Source organism: Lepisosteus platostomus, chromosome 1 (genome assembly GCF_059453375.1).
Source record: "Lepisosteus platostomus isolate fLepPlt1 chromosome 1, fLepPlt1.hap1, whole genome shotgun sequence".
In the NCBI taxonomy this organism is placed as follows: Eukaryota; Metazoa; Chordata; class Actinopteri; order Semionotiformes; family Lepisosteidae; genus Lepisosteus; species Lepisosteus platostomus.
Window position 1 is genome coordinate 67,864,487 of NC_142611.1, and position 25,086 is coordinate 67,889,572.

Genomic DNA, 25,086 nt, shown 5'->3' on the forward strand with positions numbered 1-25,086 from the left:
CCTGTCCCTTTAAAGATGGCACCCGATTTCCTTCAAGCTCTCCCTGTCATGGTCGCGGGTGTGGCCAGCAGTCTCTGCCAGGTGACAAGTGGTGCGCATCGGGTAGAATCAAGCACCAGCCCTGCCAGGGTTTCTCCCAGGCGGCTGTAAAGTGCTTCGACTCCAGTCAAGGCTGCTCATGTGGCTCCCTCGCTCAGTCCATTACTTGCCATGGCAACTCAACACAGTGCCCTGTGGGAGGGAGACAGAAGAGACAGAGGAAGATGCTCTGCTTTACTCCCACCCCCACTGAGAGTCCAGCAGAGTTTTTCTTCCTATCAAAATAAACTTTATTTCACACATAAAAAACATTTCACTGTAAGTGCACACTCTCACAAATGAGCAAGTAAGAACTTTCTCAATCAGGTGATTGTCCTTTATCAATCATTGCAAGTGGCTGACGGGGGCAGATTTGCACAATGAAGGAGTCCCTCCAAGCCCTACCGCTTGCTTTTGGCCATTTCCCTGGTCCCTGTACAGGGCCCACAGTCCCTTCCTGCGCTCCCTGTCCATTGAGAAGCTCCAACTGGGGACGTCGCACTTCACCCTCCCTCTGAGGTCCATAAGGATCCTCTCCTCCAGCTCCCTCACTCCCCACTCTGTGCTCTGCCGGATGAGAGTGTCCCTCGTGTTGCACGGTCCTTGGTTTGTGAGGGACACCAGTAGCTGAAGAAAGTGTCCCCTTGTCCGATCCGGTCGGTGCCAGTCCCAGCAGGAGGCACCAGTATACTTTACTCCACTTGCTGGTGCATTTGGTTCTGTAGCGATGGCGACGCACCTAAGCACGGCAGCGCGACGGGTTCAAGAACAGCTTCCGACTGGTACAAGCCAGCGTGGCGCGGCGTGGAATTGGCCACAGGTGTATTGCGGAAGCGTCGCTTTGAATGCGATCGTTCTCTCTTCTTTATAGAGGCTGCGGCTTCGGAGTCCGTTTTCTTTTTCTCTGCGGTGATTTCTTTTAAAAGAAGGACGGGGTGAATTTCACACACACACACACACACCACATTCAGGTGAGCTCGATTACGAGCTGTGTCCCTCTAGGGCTGTCACGCCATTCAGCAGTGCCGCTGGCTTACTAGTCTTTCTGGCAGTTGAGTAACGGTGGAAAGTTAGAAGTGTTCAAGAACAGAAGAAAAGTTACGAACGAGAGGAGGCCGGTCGGTCCGTAGGACCTGTGTGCTAGTCAGCAGTTAATTGATCCTGAATCTCATCCCGCCGTTTCCTGAAGGAAGATAGGGTGTCGGCTTCAACGGCAAGACGGGGTGGCATGTTGTTCCACACTCCCCGAAATTCACCTCTCAACTGTAACTAAACAGGGAACAGTTGAGAATGTAAAACTGGTGTCGAGTATTGTGTGGGAATGTGCTATTCAACTCATTTCATAATACGTTATTCATCCCCAGGGGGGATAATTTAAAGCAACTGCTCCCACCGCACTCCCAAATGGAAAAATGAAAATAATTTCAACTTTCAAATCAAATGATGCAGCTAAGATTTCCGCCCGCGCCCCTCCTCAGAGCCAGACCGTTGAAGACAAGCCGATACCTCTTCAAGAGGTACTCAAGACTTAAGCCCGGCCGTTTTTCCGATAACACGTGGAAGTTTACTGTTAAATTGTATTGTTAAGGTTCATCTTACTATAATCCAAACGCTGTTTTTTTTTAATCGAAAGCATCATACATTAAAAAAATCAACGACACTTGAACACCCAGAAGCTCACCTCGATCGATTTCTCGTGCGGAGACCAGCTCTGCGCAGCGCTACGGCTCCACCTAGCGGTGGAGGAACAGTAGGATAAGACGCGGGCGCATTATTTTCCGACAGCTGAAGTCTCGCCAACCACCGCTTACCGGGGCGCACACAGTAATAACACCACAAAATAAACAAACAGTCCTAACACTTACATAGCGCTTCCCTGTCAGTTCTCAAAACGCTAACAGATAATGAAGACAGCAGCCAAAGTGCACCAATATGCTCACCAGGACCTACAAGAGAAGGGGGGGCAGCAGAGCCATTTGGCCCGGGCCTCACCTCAGCCCAGGGTGCATGGTCCTCCACTTACCATATACTGTGTGATTCTCGTCTAAAGTCCACAGCACTGAAATAAATGAACCTACCATTCTTTAGGAGTTTCAAAATGCCCGCCTTATTCTTCCCATCATGCCATTCTTAACGTTAAAATATGTTTTACCCCTCTTCCCAAACAATGTGTTGGCCTCAAAATGTGAAATGGCCCAGGCCTCATCTGAGCTCTCGGAGACCCTGATGCTCACCATCTGTGAACATAATGGATGACTAGTGCTCACGTTAAATTTTTATAACGATCTGCCCTTAGGCTTCAACATGACTGATATGCAGGTCCGAACTCAAGAGGTTTCCAAGTAAAACGGGGTGTAACGGCGCTTTCAAAGCGGGATAGTGCGGGAGGCGTTAAACGTGGCGTCATTGTGCCGCCTTGTGGCGACTTGTGAAAATGCAGCCAAACTTTCACGATACAGTGTGAGTCTGTGCCGTCACCAGAGACGCAAAGCGCGCCGACTTTTATATTTCGTCTTTATTAGTTTTTTTTTGCTCATTCTGGATCAATTGCAGTGACCTAAAAACAGCGTAATAACCCCGGTTAGCACGCAGCTCCGTGCTAAGCTAGTGCGCTAACTTCAGACAAATTGCAACGCACTTTGCGGCTGAAATTAGTCCATAGCTCCGTACGAAACCTGTTCTCAAATGCAACAGGAGAACAGAATAATAAAGCCACATGGTTATTAGGAGGCCGTGATTACTAAAGGCTAGGGAGGGAAATTTGGTTAGGACGCCGGGGTTACACCCCTACTCTTTTCGAGAAACGCCCTGGTATTTTTCATGACCACAGAGAGCCAAGACCTCGGTTTTATGTCTCATCCGAAGGACAGCGACTGTTTACAGTATAGTGTCCCCGTCACTATCCTGGGGCATTAGAACCCACACAGACCACAGGGTGAGCGCCCCCTGCTGGCCCCACTAACACCTCTTCCAGCAGCAACCTTCCCAGGAGGTCTCCCATCTAGGTACAGTACTGACCAGGCTCACACCTGCTAATCTTCAGTGGGCTGCCAGTCATTAGTTGCAAGCTGATAGAATGGCTTCTTTTCTGCACCTAAAGATTTGCACATTCTCGACGTTAAAAGGTACTGTCAATGGATAAGGTCTACACAGATACTCATGATTGTTCTTACATTCACACAGGGCGACACCAAGCCACGCAACCCCCGTCACACAAAAACAGCTGTGCATGCCCAGATGTGCAGACAGACGTTCGCATTCCTGATTCAACAGACAAACACAAACGTTACACAGCACAGACAAACCCACACATCAGACTCCCTACCCCCCATTTGATGCAGGTCAAAAAATAAATGAGATATATTAACAGAAATATGGGATTTCTAGATTGTTTTTAATCATTAATTCGGTATAATTAAATACATTTATAAATATAAAGCACAAAATGATGTACAGTTTTAACAGTACCAGAATGACCAGTTTAAAAACAAACAATAAAAAAAATCAAGTGAAAATTTAATTTGAAGAACATGAATGGATCTGAACACACACCTCATGTGCATCAGGCTAGTCCTGTTCCAAGTTGCTGGGCGAGCTGGAGTTGATTATGAAGGTCAACAGCATAAGAGTGAAAACTCTATTGGGCCAACTTGCCCGATTAAATGAAGAAGATGCCAGGTAGGAGGAAATGTGATACTGGGGGATTGAGACTTTTGAAGTCTGAAACAAGCTACAGTATTGACTGCAGTTAATTTGCCTCACGCCTGAAGAAGGCTTCACAGCTGAAACGTTGTGTTTTCTCTCTTCTCTTTTCAGCATGGAATAAACCTATTACTTGTTCCTCTGCAGACTACGCATGCTGACGCAGCTACCCACCTGCATTAATTTGCACTGTTTGGCTGTCAACTAGGTTTCAGCCCTCGTGATCATTTAATCACCTAATCAATTGGGTTAGTTACTGTATTGATCACAATTTCAGATGTATAGGTCTTTAGCCCATTGAAGATTTCAAGAACCACTTAAAACTGGAGGATTACAGATCTCCTGGACTAGCATAAGCTCTCAATAGTCTATTAAGTGCTTTTTTGACTCACCTCCTTCAAGGGGCACAGAGTAACATGGGCAGTGGACACAATAAATCTAATTATAAGGATAACAGCATCTAAAACACACTGATTGCATTTTTAATGGATGTAATTAGTGCCTACAGTAATATCTGACCTTTTCCATTAGCAATAGGCCCCTTCCCTGCCATTACTGAAAAGTTGAGCCCTGTACTTTGTGCTGTCTGTGTTTGAGCACTGATCTGGCACAAGAATATGCACAACAGTCAGGGTGCACCAACACACTCACTCTCAGGCCCTTGCTCTTGTTGCCTGAAGACTTTATTTTTCTTGTTGTGTTTTTACAAGGGGACGGTCAGAATAAATAAAATGGTTTCAACATTACAAGCAGGTGTATAAAACCTTCATGCAACAAAGATTGTCCAGCAATACCAATGAGGATTAGACTGTGAACATGCATGTGAGTGTGTGTGTGTCCACCCACCTTCTCCCTGGTTTATTCACACATGAAAGAACACATACCCCTCCCCGCAACTCTGGACTGGCCAGGTTCAACCCTGCAAAGTCCTTACAAGTTCCTCTACACCTCAGGTCACTCGCTCACTGCGGATGATGCACAAGTGCCTTTAAAGCATCTGTTTTTGCTTCCTGTGGATCCTCGTCCTGTCACGCCCAGTACACCTCGAGGGTGCTCTGCTTCTCTCCTGTTCCTAGTTCCCTGTGATTATTCATGTCTTTCTGGTGGGTCTTGTTGTGTAGCCTATTTACTTCCTGTGTCTGCTCTGCTCCTGGCTCAGTATTGAGGTTCGGATGTCCTGAGACCCGCCTAGCACCAGGTCACTCCTGTCCATGGCCTGAGGGCACAGGTTTCTATACGGCATTTCCTGAACAGCTAAGCCCGGGCTAACCCCGGTCTCGCCGCTACGCATAGGGTCTATTTTCACTCTCCTGCCATTCCAGGGTTCGTCCTTTCCGACATCCGTGACAAGTCCGGGCATTAACTAACTGTTATTCTGTGTTACAGCTCAGGTTGTGCACTTTGTTAATTATTCCTGCAAAAACAAATGACCCCCCACCCCCACACCCCCCAAAAAAAAACAGGTTCTCAACAAGAGCTCACAACCTGATTGTTAGAAAGTAGGGTAGACACTTCCGTTCCTTTGAAGCCAACTTCACTTCTGATTGTTCATGTGTTTTGGCCTTCTAGTGTAAATGACCGAATCCAGAAGAACAGAGCTGTGACTGGAGGTCAAGCGCCCCCTGTAATTTTACACAGTTGAGTGATGTGATGATGAGTTTAATCTATAGAACTGCCTGGCATTGGGAAGCAGAGTGGGACATGTTCAGCATTTTTAAAGTGGCTATAAAATAAGTAACCCTCAAGAATGTGGTCATTTTTCAAAGCTTTTAACTTCTCTCTGTCCTCATTTCAGAACCTACAAGTTGTTTATTGGGACACTTACAGTTGCAAATACTGGCACTATTAAAATTGCCTGAATGGACTTATTTTGTCAGCTATGGCTCTTAAAAAGGTTTTTAAATGCAACTGAGAGTGAATCAGTGTCCTCGAGGTTGTATACATAAGTCCAGTTCATCACAATACAAGCAAAAACATGAAAAAGAGATGAAAGAGAATGCACAATGAGCAAGGCAGAATATCGAAAGGAAATGCAAACCGTATGACCATCTTTCAGATTTAAGACAAGTAAGGAACTTGAAAGGAAGCAATTTTCAGGTGTTAAATTGGCCAGTCCAACAATAAGGCACTTATAAGTAAAAAGGAAAAAAAGAATGATGTCTTTTATACTATGTTCCCACAATCCTGACCTCTTCCGTACTGTGAAATTACTTTCTAAATGATCAAGTATTTACAAAACCGTCACAGTGTTTCCTTCCGCCTTACCTAAAAGCTATGTGAGGAACTTGCTGATGCTATTTTAATTATCTGCTATAATACAACAGAGTCTTAGTTTTTCTTTCAAAGTAACCAGTCTGTACACCAGCATCACCCACTGCAAAACATCTAAAGATGCACTCAGATACAGATGTTTCTGAGCTCCCAAGAGTCCAGTGTAACCCATGCACAGTGTTGTACAATACTATATAGTCTTCTACTCTTGACAGCTCTCAGAGGACAGACAGAGGTTGCCACAGCAAGGCCCTAATAATGACTAAGTTCTAAAGGTAGTGAACAATTTCATTTTGACAGGTAAAGAGCTCAACAAACTGAGTAACTATATTGTACAAGTTGAAAAAGGTAGTTTTAAGAGATGGATTCCCAAACCCAGTCCTGTCTTTTCAATGAAGTATAATGTTTAACGCTCTAACCAAACTAATTTTTGACTCAACTGGAGCAATGCAACAGCTTTTCCACAGGGGCAATTAAAGAAGATCTAGAAAACCTGCAGGAATGCAGCCCTTCGGGACTGGAGCTGAGAGCTTTAAGATATACAGTACACAAGCTATCACATAAAAATGAATTGTTGATGGTTCCCTTAAAGCTGTCTTTCAGAACCTGTCTCTAAGCTTAATAATAGCAATCTGCTTTTAGGAGGTCAAATAAGATACACATCCAAGTTTAAACACTGGACAGGTGTTTATCCTGCTCTACGTGTCTCAGAAATAACTATCCATGTCCCTCATTGAAATCTGGCAGAGCTGCTCTGGTTCACCGGAGAATTTGCACATCATGCTGAAGGTTAATATTTTCAGAGCACATGTTGTTCAGATCAAAGGTGACCAGGAGTGTTACAGTAACAGGCTGAATTAAGTTTTGCACGAGCTGATTTGACTTGCTCTATTGTGCAGAGTTTGCTAACATGCACAGGGATTCTGCTGGCATTCATGTTCTGCAGGATTCTACGTCTTAGCCACTGCCTTACAGCAGTGATCTGTGACAAGAAAGGTCTTTACTTTTATAAGTATAGGTCTAGGAGGCTGACTTAACTTGTCCTGCAATGCCTGCGTGCTGGTCCTGTGATATGGATAGACACATTCAACACCAATACAACTGATCAGTCTATCGCAAACTAAGGACTCTGCCCCTTCAGTTCCAGCAGGGCTGACTGTAGACCTGTGTCATTCTGCAAATCAGCTATGTTGCCAGTGCGGTGAGGTTAAAAAGGAATTTCTTCGTGTACAGTTCAGGCAGCTTTGCACCTCTAGCTCCAGCGTGTAAGGTGTGTGTAGGTCCGAGATTGTCGTGGTTTTGCCGATCACCCCAGAGCGCTGCTTGTATGGGCACTCTGATCGGACCCAGGCACCCTGGCAGGGTTCGGCTGTCCAGGACTCGGCCTCTGCAGCGCATCGGAGCTGCTTGTGTGTGTAAGCATCCTTATCGCAGGGGTTGCAGAGGGGTTTTAGAAGAGTTTGCATTTCAGTCTGTTTTCTCTGTCGTCGGCTCTGCGGGCGCCAGCGTTTGCAGTCTGGGTGGGCAAGGGCGAATCGGAGTGCGTGAGCGTGGCGCGTTGTAGAGGGGGCAGAGCTCTCTGTCGTCTTCTCTCCCACTCTCCGCACTGTGATGGGCCCGTGTGGCCAGTCCGTCTGAGTGTATAGTGGAGGGTGCGTGTTTGCAGGGGGTGCACGGGGGATGGGGTGGGGGGGTAGTGTTGCAGTCGGGGGGTTCAGGAGGTCCCGTCGCTCCAGTGTGTGGTCCACTCTTTCTTTTGCAAGGTGCCGGTCTTCCCGTCTTTGAACTGCGGCCGGTCCTCTCTCGGGATCTTCACTGCGTGGTACTGCGGCACCGTGTCTTTGTACTGAGCCCGCCTGAAGAACCCACACTGCGGAACAGAGCAAAGCACAGGGGTCACACACACACATCCACGGACACATCCAAGGCCCAGACAGAGACCGGAAGCACCGAGACAGACGGTACTGGATCAGGGACACTGGGAGACCAGGAGCGGTGAGATAATAATAATTGCTTACACTTATATAGCGCTTTTCTGGACACTCCACTCAAAGCGCTTTACAGGTAATGGGGATCCCCTCCACCCCCACCAGTGTGCAGCCCCACCTGGATGATGCGACAGCAGCCACAGTGCATCAGTGTGCTCCCCACACACCAGCTCTCAGCAGGGAGGAGAACAGAGGGATGAAGCCAGTATAATGATGGGGATTAATAGGAAGCCGTGATTGGTAAAGGCCAGAGGGGAATATGGCCAGGATACAGGGAAACTCCCTTATTGTTTGAAACAGATGAAACTGGACTACTGAAACACCTCTCAATAACATTTGCACTCATCTGCTGCTTAATTTTAAACCGCTGAAGGGTGACCAGAATCATTGACACAGTTGCCATTTTCACAACTTCATCTCACAGCATATCCTTCTTTTTTTACACAAAAGCAAATGTGTTTGAAGGACTCTGGACAAGAAGCTTCTCACTCTGCCTCTTCTCATTTTTGCACCGTAGACAGATTTCATGGAAGAAAAAGGAAACAACCATGTTAAAAACAACTGAGAATCATGCAGTTTCCACCATCTGCTGACAATATATAACTACAGTCTATCTAGATGTGGTGCAGCACTGCAAACAAACACAAAAGCTTTATAAACAGCAGCTAACCAAAGCAAGACATCGCTAATCAAGCACAAACTACCTCCCACATCATACACAACATGCAGGCTGGGAATGTCTCATATACAAAAACTCCTTTGAGCTGACCCTGAAAGACTGAGAATGAGTGGATGCCAGTCTGACCTTCTGAACCACTCTGGCCCATGTGTTTTAGCCTCGCATACCGAGGGTATCAAACCCAGAGCTACAGGGAACAGCCAGCACATTCATATGATGTGGGTCAGGACATGTACTGTATGAAGGACTAGGCTACTGATGCAGCGACATAATACGGCAGTAAAAAACCTTCCACACTGTTAAAAGACAGCTAAAATTAAGACTAAAGACTAAAAGTCCTTTCTTTTTCATGCAGTAGAGTTTGACAGTATAAATACAGACTCCCATTGCTTGTTATCTGCCTGTGTCTCACACAACAGGACCAAAAGCTAACTAGGCCATGACAGCATGTCTGATAAAATGTACCGTCGGACTGTCTCGGGATGTCCTTGGACCAGCATGTTTCTTATGGGGAATGAACGAGTTTTGTTCAATGGCACAGTTTTAAAAAAGTGACACACACACAAGCCCAGCAGTGATTTCATGAAACACACACAATGTCTTCTAGAAAAGTTCACTCTGGCCAGGCTTTGTGCAGCATTTCACCCGGTATGTTCTGAAGTTGGTCAAACCTAGCCTGACGTTGCTACTCCGTGCCTGCTGGTGCATGTGCTCAGAGACTCAGAGTGCAACTCTTCTCTCTGTCCTCTCGCTTGTGCACCACCATAGTGATTTCTAATGGGTTTTGGGGTTCCAGCTGGCAGTGAACAGCCTGGACTGTGTCTAATCAATTACAGCTCTTGTTCTACATGTAAAGTGGATGATTTTGCTGCAGGTCTGCGGTAACTGCACTGTACCAGGGTGAACTGTTCTAACAGGGCACGCAGCCCAGCGGATCACAGCACAACAAGCTGCCCCAGGGCACAGGCTGGATTACCGCAACGGGGAAGAGCTTGGGGGGGGTCTAGTGCAGGTCTGCCGCCTGTTTCTCTGCCTCGGAGGGCTGCACCTGCAGGTGGGCGCGGTAATACTCTGTCTCATACTGAGGGCGCCGCTCTGAGCGCTGGAAGAACCCACACTGTGGAGAGGGGGGATGGGAGGGGTTAAGGAGGGGAGGTTCAGCATCAGAGATTCATCAGCAACGGGAGGAACAGCAACACAGCCACCCCAGAATGGCACAGGTCTGTCTCCTACTGGAGGGGGAAAGGATCTTGTCTTCTCTTTCCTCTGATTTCAGTCCTTACTTTTTTTTTTCCTGCTGTGCACAGACATACACAGAGAAGGAACTACAGTCAATATCTTCAGTCTTGAATAAAAGAGATAGAGAGGATCCGACCATATGAATTTCCTAAGGGTACAGACAGGGTCAACCGGGAGCCAGGGTTGCAACAGGATTCAGGATGAAGGATCGAAAGTGCTTCCTTACAGAAAGAGTAGAGGTCTTCCCAACCAGGTTGTCAGGGCCCAAGTTCTGGGTTCAGTTTTAGGCTTTCTAAACAACCAGAGGTGCAGGATGAACTGAAAGGCATCCTCTTGTTCATAACCATTCTTAAGTTTCGTACAGCTCACCCAAAATACTTTATAATGATTACAGCCTGAAACTCTCCTTCCTAAAAAAAACAATGGAAACATTTGGTTTCCCATTTATACAATACATAGCTAAAGAGCATCCTTCTGCATGACCATTTGTGTTACTGTAGGTCCTGCAAAGATTCACAAGGCCCAGGCCATCAGATGCAGGGTATTTTGATGCAGAATCAAAGTTCTTAAAAAAAGACATCCTCGGGTAGAACATGCATCTTGATATGGTTATCTGAAAGTGAAATTGGCTAATGATGGAATAGATGTCTTCACCATACCTGAATGCGCTCTACAGAAGATTATGTTCAAGCAGACACACACACACCTGAGCTGTGCCTTAACACTGGGGTATTCTTGGTAAGAACACATGTGTGCTCCAGAGATCACCAAGAGAAATCCGCCTCTCTCAGATTTGTAGTTCTGCATTATTCATGTATGCCACATTTTTCCAACTCGTTCTGCTTTAGCATGCTTACCTTCCACAGCAGACACACCAGCAGAGCCAAGACCAGGATCCCGGCCAGAACTGCTATCAGAATGATCCACCAAGGGATCCCGTACTGATCCGAAATCCCGTGCTCTGGGTAGATCCTCAATGGAATCTGTTCACAAAGGTTTTCAAAGTGAAAATGCAGAATAAAATGAAGTGATAACTTTCTACAAACCAAGGCAATAAATGACCCGTGGAGTGACCAAATGACTTTGTTATTCAGTATACATGTAATAATTCACTGTAAAATATCTCAGAGAAGGTGTAATGCTAAATTTACACATCTCCATCTTTCAAGTGAAGGTCAGTTTGATTATCCTGTCGAATCTCAAAGTGCCTCAAATGAGTCAAAAGACCACCCTTCTGATCATTCAGGATTGGGTAACAGTTGAACAAGTTCCCAAAACCTAGTGAGAGAGTAAAATTCCATTCATGCATTTTCTAATCACTTCATCTAATTGAGGGTCACGGGGAGCTGGAGCCTATCCCAGCAGGAAATGGCAGGGTACGATCTGGATGGGGTGTCAGTCTATTGCAGGGCACACACAGATAGACACACACACACACACACACACACACACACACACACACACACACACACACACACACACACACACACACACACACACACACACACACACACACACACATCAGGGCCAGTTTCCCAAGAAGCCAATTAACCTACCAGCATGCCTTTGATCTGTGGGAGGAAACTGGAGCACCCGGAAGAAACCCCGCTTGAACATGGGAAGAACATACAAATGTCATGCGGGCTGCACCCCAGGGTCCCAAGTGTATGAGGCAGAAATGCTAATCACTGCACCACCCAGGAGAAAACTTGAACTGAATTAATCAATTATTTGCACATTTTTCTGTGAGAAAAACAGCACACCAGGCTCTGAGAGGAGCACCACAGGCATGTCCAGCAGCAGCGCTGTCCTTTGCCAGGCCCGGCAGGGAGAAGGAGTGACACAGAGGGGTGAGGCCTACCTCGGAGGCAGCGTCCCTCAGCATCAGATGCTTGATGGTGGACTTGACCGTGATATTCGCTCTGACCAGCAACTCCAGATCACTGACTGAAGGGAACTCCTGACAAAGAGAGTCAAAGTCAAAAACAGGCATAGAGACATTAAACAGAGAATATGGGAATTGTGATGAGAGGAGCTTGAAAGGGGGAGGAGAAGAGAGGATTGCAAAATACTTTCAATTTTCTCACTGCTGTTTCATTTAAATGCTGTTTGATTTGGAACACATACACAATACAGCCACATGACCCTCAGAAAACATTTCTGCTTGAAATTAGTCTTCCAGAATTGAACAGACATAGCAATTCCTGTCAGTTTATTGCTCAGTTTGCAAATAACATCCTACGCCTTCTTCATGAGGCCTGCCATGAACACAGTGTACAGAGTTGCATGGCTGTAGCAAAGTTTGTGATTCAAAAGCTTATTGATTCTGTTTGTTCAATGGTTGGAGATACCACTTGCAGTTATCAGAGAAACACTTGTGTTTCTGACACACTTAAATGTATCAAATAATTCTGAATGCACAGTAAGGAATTCACTCCAAGGAAATGGTAAATCTCCAGATTGATAACTACTGTCAGTGTTTGATTTGTACTCAGATGAGATCTCTGTCAGTCTATGGCCTGGTTAATTGACAGGATGGACACTCAGGATAGGATGGGAGGGACAGTGTAAAACCCGGTACCTCTAGGAAGGTGCTGTTCCAAAGACGGGCCTGGACCTTCAATGTGGCTGAGCCAGCGAAGCTGTGCAGGGGGCACTGGATGAGCATGCAGCGGGCTGAGCCTAGCAGGCAGTCCTAATGTCAGAGTAGAAGACATTGCCAGAATGTCAGAGCATTAACATTGACTGCATTGACAAATACTGCTCCTTGACCCTTATGTGCAAGTCACTGCATTGGCCTTGATATTTTACCACAGATGATCAACCAGTCACAGCACTGGAAAAGCTTTAGAGTCCAGTTGTCACGAGGCTGGTTGCGGGCTGTGCTATTAGCATTGACTTGGGCTCCTCAAGTGGCAGAGCACTAGTGGTTTGGAGGCCAAGAGTGGCCCACGGATTCGTAGTGCCATCAGTGGGAAGTGCATCCATTCTCCAGTTGGTGTTAACTCCAGGGCAAGACACAACAGAGCTCTGTGTCACACAGCTCTGATGGGCAAAGTCAGAGGGATTACAGGGATTGGAATGGAGAGCCAAGTCCATTACTCAGTTCAAACTGGAAAAGTTTTTAAAATTCTGAAATAAAAAAATTGTTATTTTTGGATGACTAGCATCCCATGCAGGGTGTAATTTCACGATCGTCATCCCTCTTCTAGAGGGCTCTCCTACCCTTTTGTATTTTAGTTTCGTTATTACGTGCACCTGCATGGTTTAGTTCTGGAGCATCATTGACATCGTTTAACAATCGGCTATATTATTCAAACACACTATACATGCTGTATGTACTCTCTATTTGAGCATAATTAACTTTGGTATTGTGGGTATGATCAATGGAGGTCAACACAGCCACTAAGACGTAGGCCCTACTGATGTGAATCACTCACCAGCGTCAGTGACTTCTTCCTCTCTGAAGCAGCTACGGCTGGCGTTGTCCTACCCAAGATGCTCTGCGTGAGTATCCTGTCTTGCTCCTCTGGATGGGACCTCCCCTTCCTGCTGTGAGAGCTCTGTTGGGTGGGAGACATCTTCCATTTAAGAGCTACACAGCACAGAATACAAAGGTGTGTTCAACAGAGACCTGCGTATTAGCATCCAAATGTTTAAGCCTGTAATCAATGGTTATCCACATTCAAATATTTGAATTATAGTTTGTAACAATTGAGCTTCAATGTAGGCAAACACTGGCTGAAATGAAAGCCAATAAACAAATTGAGCATGAAATGGAAGTCTCATCGAAATGCACATAACTACACAAAAACATTATTCCAAAACCACACAGCATCCGAAACAGCAAGTCAGGCTGAATGAGAAAGAACGGCTTCCTCTCACCTCTTTTTCCATGTTACTGTTTTTAAGGAACGAAGGAAACTGGGTGATTTAACTCTGCTACTGTAGAAGTAATTCAATACAGCATGGATGTCCTGTGTGCAGTAACAGAGCTACATAAATGTGGCCAATAACTGTACTACACAGATACCCTCGGCCACCTCTGCTCCCGTCTGTTCCCTGAGTGCAGGCCCTCACCGTGTGTTGTGCAGCCTGGGAGTGGGAGTTACGGTTCAGCCCCAGGACGTCAAGGGGTTCAGAAGCAGTGCAGCGAGTGTTGGGGTGTCCCTTGAACTGCATGCTAGTGGGATACAGCAGCCACTTCCCATTGGCCAGCTCGTGAGGCCACATGACATTCAGGAAAGCAGAGCCGAGTGTCTGTAAGGACTGCCCTGGGTTGGTCACCTGAGACACAGACACAAGGTTCAGAGAACACCATCAGGAAAAACCCAACTTTTCACCTACAAATGAAGGTTCAATAGGCAAATCGAAACACTGAAGACAGGAATCAATATTCCATTGTTGGGACATAAAGAGTCAAAATTCAGACATTTAAATTAATTATCTGGATTCATGACTGAGACATAGAAGAGAGACGTGGAAATTAGAGATGGAGGATGTTCATACTTACTCATAAACGTTACTCTGACAACAATCCTGTGTCTAAAAACATTCCTACAGTACTGATTTATTTACTGTATATACAGAAAAGTAATTACTTTTCAATAATCTTACTATAATCAGAGCTGTAATTTACATTGTTTTATTTTTAAAAAGATACAGGAATCCAAACTATTAACTTAAAGGAATCATATATTCAAAACACTCAGGTAATCAAATCCTTGCTGCTTCCTATAAGGATCTAGGCGCGGGAGAGTTCGGAATTCAGGAGCCAGCGTGTTTGTAGCTGTCTAAGGGACTCTTGACTAGCTTTTGCGATGATTTGTGTGACAGTGCGCACTGAAGGAGTGCCAAGAAGGGAAGGACGAAGAGATAAAGACAGAGGTGTGGCTTGATGGATATGCATCCTTTACTCACTGTGAACTCGTACTCCACCGGGCTGCCCACGTCCTCAAGTGACGTCATCGCGCTCTCACCCCTCACCGCCCCGCTGAAGAAGAGCTGGTGGGGTCGGGCCACTCTGCAGAAACACCCCCCCACGGTCAGCGCCACACAGCAACGGCATTTGGGCTTTAATCTGTGGCGGTGACGTTACTCACAAAAACGGATTTTCCTTCGTCTGTCACCAAGAATAATTCATATTAAGGGAGACACAAGTACACCATTTCTGCTTAAACTAGTAACATAACACTAAGTTTTTTCATGCCTGGAGGGCATAAACCTAAGGAACAATGCTGATCACTTTGCAGCAGAATAATTAAACTACTTTTGACAAAAAGACATTTATTTTGTCAATATAAATACGAAGGCATGCTCTGCCCTTCATTCAAAGCACCCACGACAAGTAAAACCCAGGAGTCTATGATTGCAGCTGAACCATGCTCTACATGAGAACTGTGTGCTCTATTTCTCGGGCCACAGTGCAGTGGATTAGCAAGCGAGCTCTGTTTTGCTGGGGCAAAGGGTTTATGCCTTGACAACTTGAAGAACTGCTGTGATGTCTGTACTGTACATTAGCCAGGGGCTTGTAGAAACAACTCACTTACCCAGTGACTGACAGGGGGAGCTCTATCACTACTTTTGCTCGGGCCTTCATAGGTTTCAGGTCAGGCTGCTCGCTTATACTGGAGGAGGAAACACAGAGTGACACACTACACGGGAGGGCACAGTCAGCACATCCCCAAAAACAACAGACCGAAGAAGACAGTCACATAATGACAATTGTACTACAATGCACACGGTAATATCCACAAGTCCTTTTGACATAGTAATTGCCACTGAGCAAACCTCTATTGGTGCGAAGTGGAAATCACACATTGAGCTACAACTACAACTAGAATTACAATACAACAAGTAACAACCAGACCAGAACAGCAATATCTGTGGGCAGACGTGATGAGCCCACTTCCAGCAAAATCAAATCCCAGTGGAATTAAAAAGCAACACGTTGACCCGCACCCACACAGAGAGGACTGTGAACCCTGAACCCAGCTCTCTTTGCTGTGCACCAGTGCACTAGACGCACTTTGACCCCCGGACGCACTTTGACCCAGGACTGCAGTGACACGGGCAGCAGCACTCACGTGGCCAGCTGTAGCGTGACGGACAGGTCGGTGGTTTCTATGGTGATGCCTGACGTGCTCAGGATCAGGTAGAAGGTCAGCTGGGAGGCGCAGAGAGAGATATGTCAATTCTGTGTTAGGGTGTGGGAAGAGATACAGGCTTACGAAAAGGGAGAGGAAAAAAACATCAGAAGAGCCACGGTGGACAGGGGCTCATTTTTTCCATTTCTCTCTAGTCACACACCCAAGACCAAACCTCCCACGTAATCATTCTCGTCGTCTTCATGTTGCACTACAATTAACACACAACGTGGATTGTCACTCGGAGCTTGTCTGCTCTGGAGGAATAGGTGTATTTCTGTAGACTGCTAAGGCATCTTGGGAGAGCACCTGGAAAAAATGTCTAACTCCACCCCCCCCCAACAAAAAAAAGACTTTTTGTTCCAAATGAAACAAGACTAAAAATCCCACAACTGTGCTTCGGTGGGGGGAAAAACGTCTTGTACGCCCACAACATCTCCTCTTGCTGCATACAGTATGTTGATTGAAATTCTTTCAACCACTTTTCTGATAATCCTCCCTATTAATAAACAGACTCTTAAAGCCGGGACACGATGCAGCTCCGTTCCAGAAAGCTCCTCCAGTGAGATGGCCTGGCAGTGCTGTGTCGTTCACACCGCGGGTGGCGCTGTTAGGGTGACTGGTTTACCTCCGCCCCTCTCTTCAGTGGGTTCCCCAGCTCGCACTCTGCCTGGGAGCCGTTCTGATTGGCTTGGCACACCAGCTGCTTGTCCTGCACAGAGGGAAAACACTGCCGATCAAAACTACTGTGAACCGGATTTGGGTCTAACTGACGCTGTCGTCGGCAGCCGGGGAACGCGTGCGCGTGACGGCGGGCACCTGCGGGCCGCGGAACCCAGAATAGGACAGCGTGTCGGGCAGCGCCACCAGCAGCTGGGCAGCGTGGGCGTCGTCTCCGTCGTCCTGGGGGCGGCGGGGGTCAGAGGGCAGGTTGGTGACTTTGACTTCCAAAGCCACGGCCTTCTGGTTCGACAGTGAGAAGACTTGCATGCCGTCGTCATCCCTGTTCATACGGAAGGAGAAGCAAAGGTGAGCACCCGCCCACAAACGGCGCCTTGAAAATGAAAAATAATTTTTCTTGAACTTGAAATTTACAATTTCCCCCCCCCCCAATTATTAATCAGTTCTGCTGCCCTCTGAAATTCTTTAAGGGATCAGGCCTGTGCACACTGCCTGAAAGCTGTGCTCTCTGCCCCACATGTATCAGATGCATGGCAAACAGAGGGCATTCCAGCTGCCCCAGGTTCACCCAGCCCTGGTGTTTTGAGCCAGGTGTGGCATCCTGGAATGACGGAGCCCAGCTGGCAATGTCTATCCTGCACATGAATGAGCAAGCTGCAAATCCTGCAGCTGACCAGGATTTCAGCAGGGGCTTTGGCTAACTTATTTCGTCCCAGCCCCTATGGGGAATCCCTGTCTCAGACACGACCCTATCACGCCCCACACTCTCCCTCGCAAACAGCATGCATTCCCAAAACCACAGTTTCACAATCTCATTCCTAATTGAACCCATCACATTCCCACATGCACTAGATTCCACAAATTCTCCTTTCAGTATTGAAACTTCACTCACACACCTACCCATGCTCACTATTGAGAAGCCTCCAGTAGTATTCTCTTGCGCGCGTTTCTAAGCCTTTTGACTGATCTCCTGGTACCTAATCTTTGCTCCTGCCTTTTGACCACGCCTTTTGGATTTCTCTCGTTACCGGACTCTTTGCCTCCCTAATCGACCTAGCCCCTGGATTTCGTCTTTTGGTCCCTGTGCTACTCCGCATTCTGTGGGATTCACGGTTACGCATTAGGATCCTCCTGTTCTATCGCTTGGTTTCCTGACAGACCCAGGCTTAAGCGCACCAGTGCGGTCCTGCAGTGTCTTGACTGCAGTGATACGGCACTCACCGAGGCAGAGGGGTGAAGGGGTCCGCCGGGGCCGGCCGAGTCCCGAACCGATATGAGAGCTGCAGGTTGCTTTGGCAGATCTTGTCCTCCCCACAGCCCTCTCGCAGGAAATTCACCTGCAGCCGGAAGGAAAGAGACGCGTGGGCAGAAAGGCTGTGTTACAGACGAGGGGGAAATCTCCCAAATCTAAAGTACAGAAATTCCCTTTGGTACTTGTTTTGCTAAAAATCCTGAAACAAGGATAAGGGTTAGGGTCAGGCAAACAAGGATTTTTAATGAAACCCAAATGAAAACACAGCAAAAACTGGGCAAAAACATCTACCCATCCAAGGATGAGATCATCATCTTTTCTTGCTTCATATCTTGCAGTGTGTTCTTTGTGATTTTCCCTTTGTACGGTCTTCGGCTAAGGCTGTGATCCCCCATTTTATTTAATAGTGACTAAAAAAGCACCTTAGTGCATGCTGTTCATTGTTCAATGTGAGACGTATCTGGGTACGTGACAGTGAGATAAGTCTGGCACTGATGACAGAGGGGAAAGGGAAGCCCTCCTGGTGAGGCATGGAGAGAGCACTGACCTCTGTCTGCAGGGTGTTGGACATGGCGGTACTCAGCACTGGCAGCAGTGGCCCCAGCTGGCCAGAGGGCACGTTGGAGAGCCTCGCCCGCTTGATGGAGTGAGTGACGGAAATGGAGATGGGCCGCAGCTTGTCTCGCAAGGTGTCCTGCCGGATGGGAAAAGACACAGGGTAAGAAGGGGCGGAGGGGGGCTGTGATGGCCAGTGATGGAGATTGAGAGATGTCATTCCTTTAAGGAGCTCAGGAAAAGAACATTACAGTGTATTTTAGCTAGCAGCCATATCACCTGTAACTCACAACGGGTGTGAGCCTGGTCAGTACCTGGATTAGAGACCTCCTGGGAAAAACGAAGGTTGCTGCTGGAAGAGGTGTCAGTGGGACCAGCAGGGGGCGCTCACCTTGCAGTCTGTGTGGGTCTTAATGCCCCATTATAGTTAAGGGGAGGCCCTATACTGTAAAAAGGCGCCGTCCTTCGGATGAGACATTAAACCAAGGAACTGACTCTCTGTGGTCATTAAAAATCCCAGGGCATTTTTCGAAAAGAGTAGAAGTGTTACCCTGGCTTCCTGGCCAAATTTCCCCCTGGCCTTTACCAGTCATGGCCCCCTAATATACCCCCTTTAATGAACTGGCTTCATCACTCTTTTCTCCTCCCCACTGATAGCTGGTGTGTGGTTAGTGTTCTGGCGCACTATGGCTTCCGTCGCATCATCCAGGTGGGGCTGCACACTGGTGGTGGTGGAGGGAATCCCCATTACCTGTAAAGCGCTTTGAGTGGAGTGTCCAGAAAAGCGCTATATAAGTGTAAGGATCATTATTATTTGTCTAAATGATATCCAGAACAGTGGACCCTGTGGCGCAGGAGTTGATTTCAGATCTTACTGGATTGCTGAGCGAGTGACACCGGTGAGTGGCAGGTGGCACAGGTGTGCCCTCCTACCTGCAGCTGGAAGGTGGCCATCTGGCAGGAGGTGCGAAGCTGCCCCCGGAGATCCACCTCCACAGAGTGCTGGTACTCGGGTTCTGCCCCCGTGCGCTCCAGGAAGTTGACGCGGTGAGGGAGCCCCAGCTTCCTGCGTTCCGTGTCTGCCTCAAATAGCACTCCCAGAGCTGAGCAGGAAGAGAGAGAGAGGGAGCATCAGAGTGTCAGGACAAGAGAGGTAGAGAGAGAGCATCCGAGAACAAGGACAGGAGAGGGACAGAGAGAGCATCCAAGAGTCAGGACAGGAGAGGGACAGAGAGAGCATCCGAGAGTCAGGACAGGGAAGGGGAAAGAAAATCCAAGAGACAGGACAGGAAATGAGAGAGAGCATCTGACAATCAAGACAGGGAAGAGAGAGAGAGCATCTAACAATCAGGACAGGGAAGAGAGAGAGAGTATCTGAGAGTCTGGACAGGGAAGAAGAGAGAGATGATGATGAAGCAAAAGGGAGAGGAGGAGAGAGAAGGAAGAAGGACAGAAGCCAAGAGATAGCGTGACAGAGGAATGTAACAGAGCAGAATTGACACCTAACTCCAAAAAGAACAGCACAGAACAGCTTTTTTTCCATCACACTAAAGATGTTGCAGAAAGCCCAAAATCCACAGATACTTGATAATACCCAGGGTACGACATGGAGAGGATGAGGAGGGTACTCACTGATGTGTGGACTGTATGTTCGAGGATGTGCCCTATACTCAAAGCAAGCCTCTACCACCACGCTGTGAAAACACAAGCACATCCGAAAAACAGCTCAATACAAATTCAGCAATGATACCAGTTACTCAAAGCGCTGAAGTTCTGTTAACAGACAAAGGTGTTACAGAGGTTTTCCTAGCCACAAAACATTCAATTCGAATATGGCAATTCCTTCTGTGTAAGGGGATTACTGCTGTTACTTGTCATAGAGGAACATCCTTCCTTTGTTCTTAGTCCTCAGGACTGCTTGAAAACCATGCACAACTACAATAAGACACTGGGAAGTTATTTATGACACTAAGAGCAGAACAAGGTTGAAGAAACCAAGCATTCCTGCAAATACACACCTGTGAGACTGTCAGCACTGAACTGGCATTGCACCTTCTCTTGCTAGAGCAAAAACGACCAGACGGTTTTAAGACATGCAAACAAACCGGCAGCTTGTTTGAATTGCTATGGGAGGCTCTCTGCTGAAACAGACTGCAAAACAACCACTTTGCCATCAACTGGTCTGTGTGGCAAGGGCCTGCACTCACTCACCACACCCCATCTCTGCCCTTGCAGTTGCTCTGCTCCAGGTCGATGTTCTGGGGCTTGATGGTAACCTGCCGGGCCACATGGATCACGGGGCGAGACCTGGGGGTGGTAGGGATGGGTTGAAGGTTTAAAGAATGGAAATGGAAACTTGGTGGCTTCTTAGGGAGTGAGTGGGGGGCGGAGGGTGAGCTCCCAATGAGACAGACCACTGAAGGGATCTCACCTGTAGAGGACAACCTGATCCCCAAGGGAGCCCACCGCTAGGTCAGGGTAAGAGTTCCCATCAATGTCCAGACCCCCCGAAATTGAGTATCCGAAACGCCTGACCCCTACGCCCACACCGTCCAGCACCTGGGCCCAGACAGAGAGAGAGGTGTGTGAGAGAGACCGCGAATGAGGAAACGCAACAACCTATTTAGCAAAAACATCCATCTTTTGTGGTAGAACTGTCAACCTCACCATTTAAAGCAATTAAGCAATATTTTCCTGCGGGAAAAAAATAATTCTTATATCTAAAGAAACAGGTCTCCTTTTCTGGTTGTGAATGCTGCAGGCTGAAAGTTGCTATTGCTGATCAAGGTCCTGTAAGGCACCGCAACCGTTCTAAGTAGATCATGAGGTCACACAGTTTCAGCTCCCACTGACCTGGGCAGGTGAGGTGATGATGCCAGAGGAGCTCCCACGGTAGATGAACACTTTGCCATCGCCATCAAATGGGGCTCCAACTGCAATATCTGGATAGAGACAGAACTTTCTTTAAATGAGTGGTGCCATCAGTGATCCCTACCAGCCACATACAGCGTACCATATTGCACCTTTTAGGGGGATTCTTACTTAGAGATGTTCAGTCATGATCCCTCAGATGGCAGAGTCGCTCAAAGGTACCACATGTCTGAAGCTGCGGCTCCTCTCTTACTGAGCAGGATCGCTACTATAGGGTAAAATGAACCTGTCTCGTGGCTGTCTAAACCCAGCTCACGTTCCCTATGAAACACTGGTGAACCATCCAACACTTCGTAGATTCGGCTGCGCAGTGTGAGGAAGATCCGACATCACATGATCGGAAAGTGGCGGCGCTACGAATGCTTGGCCGCCACAAACTAGTTATTCCTGCGGTAGCGTTTTTGACTCTGCTTACATCCCCAAAAGCCAGAAGGATCAGTGTAACCCACTGTCAGCACAAACTGACAGCTGTTTTATAGCAGAGGGCCTCTGTCTCCACTGCAGACACAAGGAATTGTAAGACTCCCATGGCAGTCTGACCTCCATAGCCATCTTGGTCCAGATCGCCCACGCTGCTGACGGTCAGACCGAACATGGAGTTGTAGGTCCCGTTGAGCCGCGTTGGCCTGGCCCATTCCCAGCGCCCAGCAGGGTTGAGGTACACGTACACTGCGCCCCCGATTTCTGCCTTCCGGTCAAAGTAGTTGGGGGCCCCCACTATCAGGTCCACCCATCTGGGGAGGAGAGTGGGAAAGGGAAGGTGGCTAAGTGTGGCCAGTTGTTACCCCTGGAACTAAGGGAACATCAAACTGTCACACCGATCAAGGTTTTTCAGTTATTGGAGACGCCGTCTTAGGTGGGCATCCTCCATGATCAAGCTGCAGATGCCTATGACAGAATAAGGCTTTTTGTTCATGGTTGACATCTCAGCGCTACAGTCCTCTTTCCTAAAATTGTCATTACGGTTGTTTCTGATCCCAGCTTTGGATACACAAACCCTCCTTAGTTTTATTACAAGAAATGGGAAAACACCACCGAAAAGACTGATGAAGCCCAGGCGGCTTCTCTCTTACTGAGCACAATCACTACTCTTATGACCCTTACACATGCCTCCGTTATGAACTAAAGATTGTCCTTGCAGACTACCAGTGACTGAACTCGAGTCTGACAGTGCTGTGTGTGCAGGATCTTGAACAGCTGTGCTCCTAATTCCAGATATGCCAATACGGATGAAGAACAGTCTCTCAAAATGAGCTCACAATTGCAGTTAAATCACCAAAGCTCATTTCCAGTTACCGATTTTTCCTATCTTCAGGAATTATTTGTGTCTCAACCGAGAGGGGTAAAACATATGTAAAGGACACTCAGCTCTTTTTACGTGGCCGATCATACAAAATCATATTTTGTTCCCTGTACGTCCTCTACAAACTGTCTTTGCTTTCACAATGAACTTACATGACGTCACCTGGGCTGTGATCCTAGGGCAACACAGAGGTACTGGTAATGATAGTTTTTGTACAAATTGAAACTCTTGGCAGCCCTGAGGAGTAGAGAGCCTCACCCGTCACTGTTCAGGTCGGCCACGGCAACAGAGTACCCGAAGGAGGATGCCAGCTCCTCGCCCCACAGGATGTGCACGGGCACGAGCCGGTAGACATTGTCCTTGAGCAGCAGCACCACGGCGCCTGTGTGGTTGGCACGGGGCGCCCCTGCCACAAAGGTCAGCTCTGACTTGCTGGTGATGCCCTTGGAGGAGTCTACTGAGAACCCTGTGGGGTGAAGGGGTGAGGTGACATCGTCAGGACCAGGAGATGCATGTGTGCTTCACACCAGGTAACCTGGCACAGACAGGCTATTCCTACCACTTGCTCTTCACACCTACCTTGTTCCTCGGTGCCAGCTGTCTTGTGTTGCTCATGCACGTTTGTATGAGTTTATTATATAAGTATACAGACGCAGAAATAGATAATGTGTTGCACTTCTTCGTATCTCAACCAGCAGCCAGCACCATACAATGTTCTCTCTGAGCAAATCATCTGAATGACTTGTGCCACCCACAGAAAGCTTAGGGCGATCAACCTAGAGCACAGCATTGGTGACCTCGGGGCGGGAATCAGATGCTCAAAATGAAATCTGAAAATCTGAGCCAGTGTAGGTGGACAGACGTGACTTTGAGCGCAACATTACCTTCAGACCATATCCAGGTTTCAATTGATTCCTCACTTTGGAATACGTGATAGAATTTAAAAACTGAGGAGGATTTTCAGTATTGGTTGCCAGGGAGTTAGCCAGTGTGTGAACGAAGCGTGGAAAGGCAGTCTTTCAATGCTGTGTGCGAATTTCGGTGTGTTTTGGTACATGCACATACACTTGCAGCTATACCGCCTTAAAGCCTGACCTCGTCAAATCTCTGTCATATCTCGGAGGCTTGAACAAAGCTGGGTCTCAGCAAAGGAAAGCCGGGTGTGTGTGTTTGAATTCGGTGGCACTAGTGACAGGGCATGGGTTAGGGCACCTTGCTGAGGATGTTTCCATTTATCAGAGGAAAGATTAAACCGAGGTCCTAGTGAGACTGAGGAATGAAAGATCCCACAGAACTGCAGAGAAAGGGGAGGGTCTTAACCTCTTTGTTACAGCCAAATATAAAGGTCACACATGGCAGACTGCAGTCACTTCCACTGAAGGAATTTTAGCCCCATTAATACCCGTCGGCCATGTGCTAATGGTACTGTATCACCACGAAAGGGGAATTCAGGCCACTTCTTATTAGCAATAACCATTTGGAAGATTCATAGTGCTCTTTGGACAGAGTGTTATTGTAAACACAGAAGCCCTATTGTTTGTATTTCTGTTTTATCTGAGATAAAAGACGACTTCTATGCTTAGACCTCTGTGTGAAAATGCTTGCTCTCTTAAGCATAAGGCTCAACAATCAGAGCTAACAATCTGAGGGATAAATGATTAGTTCCCTGTTTTAGCCACCAGGGGACTCCGGCTGCATGTGTCCATATGTGTGAGCCTCTGAAAAGTACTGTATGTGGTTGAGGTCAGGCGAATAGCTGCTGTAAAGTTCGAGTCTGGTGACTGGATTCAGGCAGCTGTGAAAACAATGATTTATTAGTTTATTTGTTCATAATGAGCAAACCAATCATGCAAATTAAATATCCACCAAAGAACAACCAGCATGCAGGTAGATGCCAGGGCAACGGGAGAGGGAGGGCAGGCTACAGCAGCTTGAGCTGTCATGCATAAGCGACACAGGAACAGATGGACACATGGAAGGATGCATATTGAGCTGATCCAGGGTGGCAGGTGTGGGACTCAAGGCTGGATAACAGCTGTCCGCAGCAGACCTATAGAACAGTAGGAAATGTCAGCCATCGGCTTGACCTTCTGTGTCAGTCCCTACTGGAATCAAGCTAGACCAAGCTAACAGCCATGGATATGTTAGGGTGTACTCTGATTTGTGCTCAGTTTTATACTGAAGTGAGTCAAACCTCTTCCTTTCAATTTGTAAAAGCCCTGTAATACAGTAGAATGTATAACAATAACTCCCTTTCTGAA

At 47.3% G+C, this 25,086-nt stretch overlaps 1 protein-coding gene across 5 annotated transcripts in view; it reads right to left on the bottom strand.

Moving 5' to 3' along the window:
* Positions 1-3,453: 3,453 nt before the first annotated feature.
* The window catches only part of itga7 (integrin, alpha 7), a 50,921-nt gene continuing 29,288 nt past the window's right edge, over positions 3,454-25,086 (bottom strand). For 2 of the 5 annotated variants that reach the window (XM_088634008.1, XM_088633991.1), the window contains exons 6-25: positions 23,084-23,291; positions 22,063-22,256; positions 21,445-21,533; positions 21,023-21,150; positions 20,803-20,898; positions 20,224-20,285; positions 19,525-19,694; positions 18,584-18,733; positions 18,006-18,121; positions 16,923-17,106; positions 16,732-16,815; positions 16,044-16,123; positions 15,507-15,584; positions 14,878-14,980; positions 14,038-14,244; positions 13,398-13,520; positions 12,539-12,652; positions 11,819-11,917; positions 10,815-10,940; positions 3,454-7,921 (exon numbers count right to left, since the gene is read on the bottom strand). In XM_088634008.1, coding sequence (XP_088490134.1) covers positions 7,766-7,921; positions 10,815-10,940; positions 11,819-11,917; positions 12,539-12,652; positions 13,398-13,520; positions 14,038-14,244; positions 14,878-14,980; positions 15,507-15,584; positions 16,044-16,123; positions 16,732-16,815; positions 16,923-17,106; positions 18,006-18,121; positions 18,584-18,733; positions 19,525-19,694; positions 20,224-20,285; positions 20,803-20,898; positions 21,023-21,150; positions 21,445-21,533; positions 22,063-22,256; positions 23,084-23,291 — 2,567 coding nt within the window. In that variant the 3' untranslated portion in view covers positions 3,454-7,765. Of the gene's footprint in view, positions 7,922-9,694; positions 9,836-10,814; positions 10,941-11,818; positions 11,918-12,538; positions 12,653-13,397; positions 13,521-14,037; positions 14,245-14,877; positions 14,981-15,506; positions 15,585-16,043; positions 16,124-16,731; positions 16,816-16,922; positions 17,107-18,005; positions 18,122-18,583; positions 18,734-19,524; positions 19,695-20,223; positions 20,286-20,802; positions 20,899-21,022; positions 21,151-21,444; positions 21,534-22,062; positions 22,257-23,083; positions 23,292-25,086 lie in introns of all 5 variants that reach the window. The other 3 variants (XM_088634016.1, XM_088634000.1, XM_088634018.1) reach the window with 2 other exon arrangements.